Source organism: Elaeis guineensis, chromosome 13, assembly GCF_000442705.2.
Source record: "Elaeis guineensis isolate ETL-2024a chromosome 13, EG11, whole genome shotgun sequence".
In the NCBI taxonomy this organism is placed as follows: Eukaryota; Viridiplantae; Streptophyta; class Magnoliopsida; order Arecales; family Arecaceae; genus Elaeis; species Elaeis guineensis.
The window spans coordinates 10635940-10649522 of record NC_026005.2 but is presented as its reverse complement, the minus strand read 5'-3'; the positions used below and the strand labels follow the sequence as shown (position 1 = coordinate 10649522).

Sequence of the window (13583 nt, the reverse complement as noted above, 5' to 3'; positions counted from 1 at the left end):
ATGCCACCAATATGCATTATTTAAGTTTTAAAGCATGATTACTTTAACCAAATGAACAAAATAGTCTTGTCTCCTTCTTTTTTGATGCAACTTAGATAGTCTTGCCAAGTCAAAATAGTCTTGTCTCCTTGTCAGTTAAGGTGTGCCAAGTCAAAATAGTCTTGTCTCCTTGTCAGTTAAGGTGTGCGAAGACATTATTTTCCTCATGGTTAAGATTCAGCAGAGGTTCAAATAGTAGTAGTATTACAAGTTCATTTTTTCCCTCCCATTTCATCCAAAAAAAAAGTTTTTTTTTTTTTTTTTTTTTTTTTTTTTACATGAGGAAAAATGTACGAGAAATTGGTTGCTGAGAAGAAAAGAAAAATGATAATCGGTACAAATGTTTTATTTAAGAAGATAGTTCGGATAAATCTTTTGATAAACATCATATTAATTGTTTTCTAGCTGGGCGCAAAGGTCCCAACATAACCAATAGCCACAATGAAGAATGTCATGGCTTGGGGAAAGATGTAAAAGTAGTAGTAGTTCTTCCCATAGGCGAAGTCGCACCATGCACATATGAAAAGGTACACAGCCATGCCAAGCTCTGGGAGAAGAATCCTGATGAAAAGCAATTGCTACATATAACTCATCTTCAATCATATAAAGAGCCAAAAATTTAACCTCCCATAGAAAAATTTAATAAATCAATTCATAATTTATATAAACCTGCAATATTTAAATTGAATCATTTTCCAGACATTGGTTAAAACCATTTACTCACATAGATATCCACTCAACAAAGTAAAGAACTAACTAGAACAACATGAAGATAATTAAATAAATGGTTTTCTATTAACTACTACATATAATTAATAAATCCTAATGCCAATGCAAATAAAGTAGGTGCCCAAACTACCTTTTGGATATTGTAGATCCAGGTTTTTTGCTAGATCCTTCGCCTTTATTTGCCTTTGCAGCATTTCCTAGTTTCTCAGTGACAACCCATTCATTTACTACCCCTACACCCAATAGACCCGTCAAAACTGCTTTTGTCCGATGCATAGACATAACATTCTCAAATAAGACCCAGAAAAGCAATAGATGGAACGAGCTGCAAACAAAAGAGATAAATTTGTGAAGAAGAAAGCAAAAGATTCAATAATAAAAAATTTTCTTTAGGATCAGTTTGATTAGAGTATGTCAAATTATAGGATAATTTAATAATTTTTTAAAATTATTTATCTGAAAAAAATGATTGCAGAGAAAAATAAATTTTATTATATTTGTTTGGTAGAAAAATTATTTCAAAAAGTGATAAAAAAAGATTACTATTTTTGATTGGAGGTAATTTTATATAGGAATATGACGAAATTTATAAATATACCTTTTAACATAAAATAATCTTTAGATAAAAAAGTAAATAACATCCTGTATTTTAGCTTGATTTACAAATAACCTCTGCATCTCCAATTGACGTAATATCGACCTTATATTTTTCAATTTGTTGTAATATTCTCCATTGACCGCTAAATTTGGACAAAAGCTTGCCAATAGCACTTACGTGGCAAATTACTGAGTTGGATTGCTGGTGTGAATTTGTTGGACTAATTTAAAATAGGATGAAATATGACTGGACTCAAAAAAATTAAATGACCAAAATATCCGATCCCTAATTTTTATCTCCTCCTTTGATCCTTCTCCAACTCTTATCGGTGACTCCCCAGCCACCACCACTGTTGCCCCCATTCCATTGGCCATCATTATTGTCATCCTCGTCTCCGCTGCCGCCCCCAACCCCGTTGTCCTCTCTTCTCTCTTCGTCATATTTCCCATCTTCCTATCTTTCCTCCTCTCACTCCCTTCTTTTCTCCCACTGTCTCTCTTCTCTCTTCATCATATTTCCCATCTTCCTATCTTTCCTCCTCTCACTTCCTTCTTTTCTCCCACTGTTTTCAATTTATTCTTACTAAAAGGGTTAGAGAATCTAGTTAGAGAACCCCTACTTACTAGTAAAATAACAGGAACTACTAACAAAGAAATGAAAAAAGTTGATAAAAAAATAATTGCAAGAGAGAAGAAAATGAGGTAATACAGTGAATATGTCAGAATATTGAGCCATTTTCATCTTTCTCTAGTATATGCTTGCAGTAGATTTAACATCTCCTACCATCTCTCTAGTGATCTATTAAGTAAATAGAGTTAATCATAGTTATAAGTGGATGGCATTTGAGTAAAAGAGAAAGATGGAATCCAAATGTCTAGCACTTCTTAGGCAAGCTCCATGGCTGCATCTTGGTATCAATTTCTCTTTCCAGTGTTGCCACTATAGAAGACACACACTCTCTTAACCCTTGATGATTGGCCCACCTTGGCTTTTTCTCATCTTATAGTAAGTGGGGGTTTTGTATGCTCTGAAGTACCAAATAAAACTTATGTCAATTTCATGTCACAACCCTCCCAGCAAGAACAAAAAACTCTTAATAGTGCTATCATCTTCTTCACCCAAGTTTTGGAAAGAGAGAGAAAAAAAAAGGAAAAGGGAGACAAAAGAGGAGGAAATAAAGGGAGAGAGAAAGAAAACAAAAAGAGGAAGAGAGGAGGATGGGGGTTGAGACGGCGGCTAGAGGAATGGGAGCAGTGATGGTGGTCGGAGGATGGGGGCGGTGATGGCGGCCGGAGGAATGCCAGTGGAGTTGGAGAAAGATTAGGGAAGGAGATGAGATTAAGATTAGAATATGGATATTTTGATCTTTTAATTTTTTTGAGTTCATGCAATATTCTATCCCATTTTATATTGGCCCAATAAATCCACAAAAGCAATCCAACTCAAAATAATTTGCCACATACACACTATTGCCTATTGGCGAGCTTTTACCCAAACTGATATTATAATAAATTGAAAAATACAAGGTTGACATTACAGTAATTAAAAATACAGGAGGTATTGGCAAATCAAGCTAAAATGCAGGATGTTATTTATTTTTTATCTATAAACTTTTAATACTAAAATAGTACCATAATCTTCAATTAATTTTTATATAATGACTATAATCACATAACTCTTTGTATAATGCTATCTCCATCTTAATTTTTTTGCAAAAATTTTTCATTCAATGAATTTCGAAAGACGTCATAATAAATTCTATTATTACATATACAGTTTTATGGGGAGTGTTTTTGTCAAGTATGGATTACTATCATTCAGAAATTTATCAAATAGCAATCTTCTATGATATTTATTTTATCTTTTTTTTTCTGAAAAGTAAATATGAGGCCCATAAATTTTTTTACTATCCTTATCTTTTATTTTTTATATCAAATTTAGTAATATGACTTGAGATTTATTTTTTCATACCAGATTATCTGTGACTAAATGGACCCCAGAGTTTTTCAATATTTTGTTAATAGTTATTTCAAGGTAATTGCAGTTGCACACCTTGGAGTTCCAACAGAGTGCAGAAGGGTCATTGTTGTCGGAATGTAAACCACTCCCCACTTTGAAATTTTGACCTCTGGAACAAGAACTGATGCCGGTATGACCACACAATAAAATGTAAAGGTAACAACATGGGCTATAATTCTTTGAACAACAAAAAAGCTATACATCAAATATATTTTCCTCCATAGTGATATTTTCTGAAACATTTAAAAGAAAAAAAAAAAAAAAAGAGGAAACCATTTTAGAACCAAAACACGCAAGAATTCATAGAGAGCTTAAAATTACAGATACTAACCGCTGTCCTTCGTATCTCTTCGGCGATCTTTCTAAATAAATTAGATGGACCGCAAGCCCATCGATATTGCTGATTACGATATGCGTTGAATGTACTTGGCAATTCACTTTTAACCTGAAATAATTTTTTTAATTGCATTTGAAAGGAGACAGAGTGGACATTCCATTCAGAAATTCTTAAATTATCAAAGCATTATATTCTTTTTTACTTTTTCCTTTTTACAAATATCAAGTCATTATTTTCATGCATCCCAGATAGTCACTCATCCTGGCCTTTAACTGGAATCAACCATTCAAATTATAAGGAGGACAAACATCATTTTTTAATTCCTTTGTGCTCAAGTATCATACATACGAAGGATTATATTTTCCTGGTACTCTTAAGAACATCTATATATATCAGTAACAAACAAATGATTCATGTTTACGCAAATTTACAGTGGTTTGTAATGCTTGAGTTATTTTATCCTTGCAAATGTACTTATGTGAAATGAAAAGATGTTGTCCTAATTAAATTCACCATCATTAGAGCGCATCTTAGTCATTGGACTCATACTAGCATACCAAAATATATCCTTTTTTTTTTTTTTTCCAGCAAACAGAAGTATGAACATCCTAAAGGCATAGTCCAAACCAACCGTCATACAAGCAAGATTACAACAAGTAGGCCTATGCAATTATGTATGGTCACCATCCAAGGTTGAAATGAGAACTTCTTCCCAACATGTGCGAAGGAAAGGGTGCCAACAATCTGAAATAAGTGTTGCCGGTGCCCATGTAACTACAGCAAACTTTTCACAAGAATGGTCAAGCACAATTTCGCAAGTAAAAAATCTCATGATGTATAATCCATAGAGAGAATGAAGTGGTGTTCTAGTTAAGGTAATGGTGATAATACTAAAATATTAAATATAATATCAAAAAGATTTAATTATTTTAAAAATTCTGAATTTTTAGGAGATTTTTATTTTTATCCTGGACTTCAATTAGTTGCAATTAAATCATTTAACTTTTAAAATATTGTAATTACTTCTCTGGTTGTTAACTCATTAAATGATTGTGATGGAAATGATTACATGCTATCATATGTTATTTAGTGGATGTTGATGTGATATGGAATTAGCTAACATTGACTCCTTTCTTTTTTTTTTCTTCTATTAGGATTTTTTCTTTTCATTTTTTTTCCTCTACCACCTCCTACACCATCATTGGCATCTCCACCTGCACAACTGCCAGCTCTAAACCCTCTACTATGCCCACCATCGACACCAAGACTATCTTTGTCAGTGCCACCAAACCTGCTACCACCTCTACCACCCACTATCGCCACCATTATTAATATGGCACAAAGTTTGCAAAGAATTTTTTAAAAGAATTTGGACATCAGATGCTCTTTTGGTATTCATAGCTACTCGGAGTCTTCAAATAGCAAATTACATTTTTCAATAGAAAAATATTGGAGAAGGTACAATAGTGATATGGGATTTTGATTTCACTTAACTATTATAAGATGATAGAAATTTTGAAAGGAAAAAAACAAAAGAATCTAAAAAATAATAAATTAAGAATCTAGAAAATAATTTAAGTTCATCCGCTAAATCTATAGCATAAGACAAGATCAGAAATATAGGCTAAGATCCTATGAAGCTTAACCTACAGAAAACATAGAAGGTAGAAACAGACTCTGCTTCGGGCGAGATGGTCTATTTAGTGCCCATGATTTACCAATGGAAATCTGTGGTAAACAAAACTCCAGAGCCAATATTTCTCCTCAACACAACCTTTATAAGTTTGAAAGGGCCAAGACTTTGTTTGTTGTTATCTTGTATGAGTCTAATCTTTGTAACTTGTTCATTGTGACTCTATTTCAAGAACAAACATGGGGTAGCATCCAACTACCTCATATTCCCATCAAAAAAAGAAAAAGGAAAGAAAAGAACTTTTATAAGTCAAAAGGATAGATTACAAGATCAAAAAGGATATATCTAACAAAATAAAAAAGCACACAAGCTTGGCAAATGACAATTGAACTGTAAGTCCACTATTTTCTGCACCTTAAAATCCTTCCATATGCTCTAATTAAATTATCTAAGATGAATTCTAGGAGAGATAAAAAATATAAAAAAAAAGAGAAAAGTACAACCTTTAACAATCCTGTAAATGATGTTCTTTGTAAACTTTTCAAAAACGGCAGATGTCAAAATTCTTGGGATATGGAAAATCTATTAAGATCTGAAGAAGGTGATGGCAGTGATGGATTTAACGGCAATAGTGGAGGTAGTCTTAACAGCAATACTAGGCAGAGGATTTGGAGCTGACGATGGTGTAGGTAGAGATACTGATGGTGGTGTAGAAGATGGTAGAAGACAGAAATGAGAAACAGAAATCCTAAGAGAAAGAAAAGAGGAAGAAATCCATGTCAGCCAATTTCATACCATATTAGCATCTATTAAATGTCACATAATAGCACGTGATCATTTCCATCACGACCATTAAATAAGTTAACAGTCAAGAAAGTAATTGCAATGTTTTAAAAGTTAGATGACTTAATTGTAATGAATTAAAGTTTAGGATAAAAATAAATATTTTTAAAAAATTTAAGATTTTTAAAGTATTAAGCCTATCAAATACTCTGTAAAATATGGTAAAATAAATGACCAAAAGTGGAGGCTGCCAAACCTTCCCCTTCCACCGTGGTCCGCCTATTCTGCTGATTATTCCATCTCGTTGGACAAATATGTCTCAGCATCTTAATGGTAATACAGCCAAGGGATAATACATGTTTAGTGTTAAAAAAAATAATAAGTAGGAACACAAATGAAACAAACTGACATTCTAGGAGTGGTTGAAATTTTATACAAAGTGCGATATTCCATAGAAAATTTTATGTTTCCTCTGATTTTTTTTTTTTTGAGAAAAATATGGTGGTTATTCATCACCACTTAGGTTTGAACCCAAGACCTCACAGGTGGACCAGTGGGTGCCAACTGAGCTACCATCTCTTGGCCTCAAAATATGATGACTTTTACCCATAGATCTTTATGGCTTAACATCAAAATCCATCCAAAAATAATATATCTGATAAATAATCAAGCATCCAATTATACATCACCATGAAATCAATACCTTGATGTTGCCTACAAAGACAAATTTCCAACCACAAAGAGTTGCTCGGACTGCTAGATCCATATCCTCCACTGTTGTTCGATCTTTCCATCCTCCAGCTTCTTCAAGAGCTGAGATTCTCCAAACACCAGCAGTTCCTTTGATGCAAAAAAAAAAAAAGAAAAAAAAAACATAATTAATGTTTCTAACCGTAAAATCCTCCATTTTGAATTTGCTTATGTTACAGCATGCACAAATATAGAGCACACACAGATTCGTACAATCACACAGAATAGAGAAGAGAAAAAAAATAAACACAAGATTTATGTGGTTCGGCTGAAAAGCCTACGTCTACGGGCAAGACACGAGAAAAAAATTTTACTATAATGAAAAGAAAGATACAATCACTTAGAACTCTTCAAACTCTAACTGCAATTTGATTTTTCAAACTTTTCTCACAAAACTGTCGAGATTGGCAGAAATTTGATTTTCCAGATATCTCTCAAAAAATTTCATTCAAGTCACAATGCAGATTTTTCGGATCGGATTATAGTTCGAGCTCATAAAAAATATCTAAAATTCAAACCACATTAACAGCTTATTTATTTTTCAAAGAAGGTTCTAGGTGCGGATGTTGGTGTCTCCCAAGTGTTGGCATTGGTAAACCCAATTTGGTGGTGCTCCCACAGTAATTCTCAAAAACAGAAAAGGAAAAATTATAGAAGAAACATTCGTCTTACATATGTTATGAGATTGATTATGTCTAAATTCACCTTCTTCATTTGAACCAGTCAATATATGAAAACTCTTTAATCTATGCTCATCTAATCAATTGATTGCTAAAGAGTTTCTTTTACATTTCAAACTGCATGATATCTATTATAGTCCCATATAAATTAAAATCTGTGTTTTCTTGTGCTGTTGTTGAGGCAATTTTAAGTCAGCAAGCACTGACATATGTTTCTCATGTTTTTATCAAGATTAAATTTTTATTCATTTATATATTTTCAAAATCTTGGTGACTTAATTGGACTTGGAATATACCATGCATGTAATACTCTATTTGCATTAAAGGAATCTACTTTGTGGCATAGTAGCCATTAGACGTCCCAAAAGATCAAACTAAGTTTTCCAATTATAAATACAAACTTTAGTTGTTTATTCTCTCTCCAACACACATTTGAACTCGCAGATCTAATGTAGTCAATAATTACAAGATAACATAAAGAAAATTGTCCATCCAGTATAAATGTGAGATGCATGCCACAAACTCTTCATTGCCACATATAATAGTACCTTCATGCATTTTAAATTAGACATTTTAGAAATTCTGGATGGTTGCTTACCATTGAAACCAAAGGAGTACACTGTCGAACCAGATTCTTGTTCTACTTTAAAATGGTAATCCATTGTCATCTCTTGGATCCTTGTCATCATACAATCATCAGCATTCACTACAAAATCAGAAAAATCATCTCATGAAAAAAAGAGACAATGGTAGAATCATAAAAATTTCTAGTTCCATGTACAAAATGAGGAACTTATTTAATTTATTCATCTATAACTCTAAGCAGAAAACCTGATCTGATGAATATGAGCTCAGTTTATAGTTTCACCATGAAAATTTGAATTCTCCTGACAACTTTATGCGAATAGCATTTCAGAACAGAAAACTACAAGTTTATGTTTTCTTCCTTCCTCCCTGCATTACTCTATGAGATTATTCATTATCTTAATGAGCTGATTGGGCACTTTGTGCCTAATCCTTCCTCCAAAGGAAAGAAGGAATAGAGTTAAAATAGATGAACTCTAATTTACAAGAATGTATCAGTCATAAAACTGTTATTCTACATATTCTGCATGCATCACATAGACCTTACAAGCATATGAAATGACAGTGTTAATAGAAATTAAATATGTAAGTGGCACAAGAAAACAAATGAAAGGAAGACTCACAAATTGCTAAGAATAAGCTGTCTTGCCCTAGAGGATGAGATTGTATTGAAACCTTACAAAATGAAGTATGTAAACCCTTAGTGGAAAAGCTTTATCAGTCAAACAAGAAATGTAACAAGTTATAATTCATTGGTGAAACTAAGATGGAACAAGAAGTTGACAAATCATCAATTTTCTTGTACCACAAGGCAATTTACTAGTATAAGCTTACAAATAAATTGCCAATAAATAATGAGAAAAATAAATTGAGCACAAGTATCTTCTCACCAAATTTCCACCGAGCTTTAACTAGAGCTACTTCTGGATTATGGATAAGAAAAGGAATCATTTGCAACAAAAAATCAGCTTCAGGTTGAAAATCTGCATCGAAAATGGCAACATAATCACAGTGATGTACATAGTTGTGCTTCAACCCTTCCTTTAGAGCACCTGCTTTATATCCATGTCTATTGTCCCTTATCTCATATTTAATGTTAATCCCTTTGCTTACCCATTTCTCGCATTCCTGCTCCACCAAGTCCTATTTTTCAAAAACAGATCACAAAAGTTTAGATGGCTACATAAGAAAATCCACGCTACCAAATGTGTGCGAGAGTGAGAGAGAGAGAGAGAGAGAGGCCAAGAGGGGGGATTTTAAATAATACAATCATGTTATAGCAAGCACAAATATAGGGCACACACAGATTCGTACAATCACACAAAATAGAGAAGAGAAAAAAAAACAAACACAGGATTTACGTGGTTCGGCTGAAAAGCCTACATCCACGGGCAAGACACGAGAGAAAAATTTTACTATGATGAAAAAAGAGATACAATCACTCAGAACTCTCCAAATCCTAGCCGCAATTTGATTTGCTAAACCTCTCTCACAAAACTGTCGAGATTGGCAGAAAGTACAATATTTATACTGGTCTGTACCGCGGGAGGCGTTGCCCCCGGCACCCCCCAATGAGATCAGTGGTGGGCTTTGGGCATGGGCCGATAGGCCCATGCCCTTCGCTACCACCACATATCGGCCCATGCCCTTCGCTACCACTATAGACCTCCCAAAAAATTTCATTCAGGTCACAACGCGGACTTTTCGAATCGGATCATAGTTCGAGCCCATAAAAAATATTCAAAATTCAAGCCACATTAACAAATTAGTTGTTAACTGCTTTTGATTAAATTTCACATAAAAAATCAAATCAGTAAAATAAAGGACTCTAAAAATTAATATTCATTTCCCTCGTGAATTAAGTGAGTGATACATAATCATCCAGTCTTGCAAACTATGACTCATAAATCATAGGAGATAACCAGAATGCAGTTTTGGTCAGGTTAGAGCTTGTCTTGGCCTATCTCACAATAGAGAATTTGGAACACCAATACTTTTGCAACCAAAGCATAATTTGCTGAGTTTAAGACCTAAAAAAAAATTTTAAAAAAAAAAAAACTGTTCAAACAAATGAAGCTAATTTAACTTTGCTTTTGAACCTCCAACACTTTTGCAACCAAAGCATAACCTACTTGCTAAGTTTAAGACTTTTTTAAAAAACCAAACTGTTCTAAAAAATGAAGCCAGTTCAACTTTGTTTTAGGTAACTTTAACTGAGCCCATGTGAGGTTTGAGCCAAGTTTTATCGATTTTAACAGAGACACAAGGTGAAGTAGGGAATGTATCTCGAACAGATGAGCATTTAAGTTCCATCGATTGACGTCTATCTTGATCACGAAGAGTTTATGCACTCTTTTTTCTTTACAATTACTGATGCACTCATATTTTTGCAACCCTCTTGTACATCATGGTGTTGTAGAATTGGATCCCTTAAAATTTTTGAGAAGTGGTTATGCCGAATAATTTGTGGTTCGGCCTTTATATTTGAACTTGTGGTTATTTTGGGAATAACGTGCGGCTATTCAAGTAGGAGAAATTATTAGTTAAAATAATTTTATTATATGTATTTTGTACCATCCAATAACTAATCGGGATACCATTCAAAAAGATAAAAAGATGTATTATTATCCATATTTGATTGAAAATTTTTAATAAAAAAAATATTTTTACTGTTTTGAATAAAAAAATTTATTTTTTTGGATAGTATGCTAGTTTAATATTGAGTGGTGCAAGATATACGTAGCAGGACTGTTCTAACCAATAATTTTTTGTATGGATCAAATCCAAATGGATCTAGCCAATTTCAAAGCATATATACAGTAGATAATATATAATTAAAATTTGATAAAATATGGGGATAACGTGGCATGTTATCCACCATCGGATTTGGCATGGTCCACTGGACCCGATTCGAGTAATAATTAGATGAGTAGTGGCTTGCCCTTAGCATATAATCTTGGATCATATTATGATTTTTTTATTAAATAATAATTTTTATTAAATTAAAAAATTTTAAAAAATATGTGATTTTCATTTCGATTTCATTCCATTTCCTATTGCAGAGGAATGGTAATAGCCCAACCCCTAAATCTAAACCAGGTAGAAGATCTAAAGTCCATTCCGCTGTGTCGATCGGGTTGTAGCCCGTGGAATGGGGCTTTGTTTTCATATGATGAACCTGGGTTCAAAATGCGCGCATGTCGATTAAATGAGGGAGTGGATGCCCTATGCCCTAGTCGGTCTCACAGAAATGCTATCTGGTCCACTTGATGGTCCGATTAGCACTGAGGTGACATACTCACACAAGAAAGAAGAATCCCTTCGACTTGGATGGAGAGAACTGGCCACTTTAAGTGCCCCATGGTGGGATCTTGTGACTCGGATGAGTCAGTCGTAAGATGAAAGCCATTTGAATCTAGGAACATTCCTCTGTAGAAGGAGGCTGTTAAGGTTACATCCAAAAGAGATTGCTATTTAAGTCACCGCCACCACCACTCCACCCTCCTTTCTTCTCGTGCGTGATTCTCGGCATGCCACCATCTTCCCCGCCGCACAACCACTCACACAACTGAGCCGGCCATCACCCATGGAGATCCGCCACGCACCTCTTGACGCCAGCGCGGCCTCACACCCATCTCCACATTGTACCCATCCAATAGGCTCACATATAGAAGTCATTGGTAGCGCCGCTACCACCACTGGTGAGGATCAATTCGACAAGCATGACAGGAGGCGCCGCCGCGTCGCTGGTGGCGTAGGAGCCGGAGATGCCAGAGGGGAGGTTCTCGCCCTCACTCACTACCTTCTGTTCTATCCACGCAAGCCACCATCACATCATGTGGCAAAATTACATATACTAAAACTAACAGCTTAAGAAAGAACCGGCATTAACTTTTTGATATACAATGGCATGTTACATGGATTATAGGGCTGTCAAAATGGACTTGGCCCACAGAGCTAGCCCAGTCCAACCCTGTTAATGGGATAGACTGGGCTGCCATATGAATAGCCCAAATAATAATCGGGTCTGTTTGGCCCACCCCACATCAGCCCAAGGGCTGATATGGGTTGGATCGGACTAGTCCGGATGGGTCATAAAAATTTTTAAAAAAAAATCTTAAAAAATTTTATTTATTTTTTAATCTCTGACTCCTGAGCCCCACTGTCCCACATCGTCGATCGCTGTCGCAGACCAATAAAATGACCGCCTTTGTCGGTTCCTCTCCCTTTCACTTTCCAGCTCTACATATCTCCCTCCTCCTCATCACTGGTGCTATCGTCTCCGGCCTCCAAGTCCGATCACGAATCAAGATACGCCGGCCCCCTCCTCCCTTCTGCCGACGGATGCCTCTCCATCCAACCTCCAGACGATCCCCCTCCTTCTCCTCCAGGCCCCTCCTCTCTTCCACCAACGGACGTCTCTCTATCAAACCTTCGGGTGAACCTCCTCCTCTTTATCGTCAGCACTACCACCTCTGAATCAAATTTAGCTGCAGCTCTTTTTTCTCCTCGAGCTCTCTCGATATCTCCACTCTCTGAGTTAGATCCGCACTGCCTTTCCTTAGGCTCTCTCAATCTCTCTCCACTCTCCAAGCTCGACCGCTCGAGGTGCCGTCATCTTTGAATCAAATCTGACCACGGCTCCTCCTCCTTGGACTCTCTCGATCTCTCCACTCTTTGAGTCAGATCCGCACCGCCTCTGGCCTCTCCTCAAGCTCTCTCGATCTCTTTCCACTATCCAGGCTCGACCGCTCGAGGCTCTCCCTCTCTCAGGCTCTTTGCCTCTCTTTTTTTCACTCTTCAGTCATTTAAAGTTCAAGACTCATGGGTTGGGCCGGCCCGGCCCACGGCCCTTAAAGGGCTGCGCTGGGCCAACTATATTGTATCTCATTTTTTGGTCGAGCCTAGCCCAACCCGACCCATCAAATTTTAGCCCTTATGAGCCGAGTGAGGTTTGGGCCGGGCCAGCCCATTGTTCATACCAGGCCAAATTTCAAAATAAACATCAAATATAAAAGAAATATTTACATAGAATGAAAAAAATAATTATAAAAAAGTTTAGAAAAAAATAAATTTATTCGAATAAAATAAAAATCAAAATCTTACAAAGATATCTCATGATAAAGTCTCCGCACATTAAAATAATCTCTCACCTCTTTTTTTTACCGTATCTCTCATACTCTTCCCCATACAAAGGAGACAACACATATTTCTTTTAATAAAGCATTATATGGGTGAGATGTTTAACTTCACCATGAACATAAAAATCCACTAAAATACAAATTTTAATCTAAATAGAGTAAATCTAAAAATAGAGTCCTATCTAGATGTGCAATCAAACCAAGCCAAATCTAGTAGGTAGAAGCTAGTGCTCAATTCAACTCAAAATATTTAGACTCAAAATTTGGCTCTAGATGAATCGAGCCTTAA

At 35.4% G+C, this 13583-nt stretch overlaps 1 protein-coding gene across 1 annotated transcript; it reads right to left on the bottom strand.

Annotated features, from left to right (window-relative positions):
• Nucleotides 1–405: 405 nt before the first annotated feature.
• LOC105056747 (probable glucomannan 4-beta-mannosyltransferase 9) lies at nucleotides 406–11831 on the bottom strand. The gene is made up of 8 exons (XM_010939055.2): nucleotides 11637–11831; nucleotides 9044–9296; nucleotides 8167–8274; nucleotides 6842–6978; nucleotides 3717–3830; nucleotides 3419–3618; nucleotides 899–1093; nucleotides 406–600 (listed from the first exon to the last, which is right to left on the bottom strand). Exons 1-8 carry the CDS (start codon nucleotides 11829–11831, stop codon nucleotides 441–443), a joined length of 1362 nt encoding a protein of 453 aa, XP_010937357.1. The 3' UTR covers nucleotides 406–440.
• Between the last annotated feature and the right edge of the window lie 1752 nt (nucleotides 11832–13583).

Coding starts and splice junctions, on each gene's coding strand:
- LOC105056747 (XM_010939055.2), bottom strand. CDS start 11,831: ATGACTTCTATATGTGAGCCTATTGGATGGGTACAATGTGGAGATGGG. Junction 9,297..11,636: donor AGGGTGGAGTGGTGGTGGCG/GTGACTTAAATA, acceptor TTTGAAAAATAG/GACTTGGTGGAGCAGGAATG. Junction 1,094..3,418: donor CACTCTGTTGGAACTCCAAG/GTGTGCAACTGC, acceptor TTTTGTTTGCAG/CTCGTTCCATCTATTGCTTT.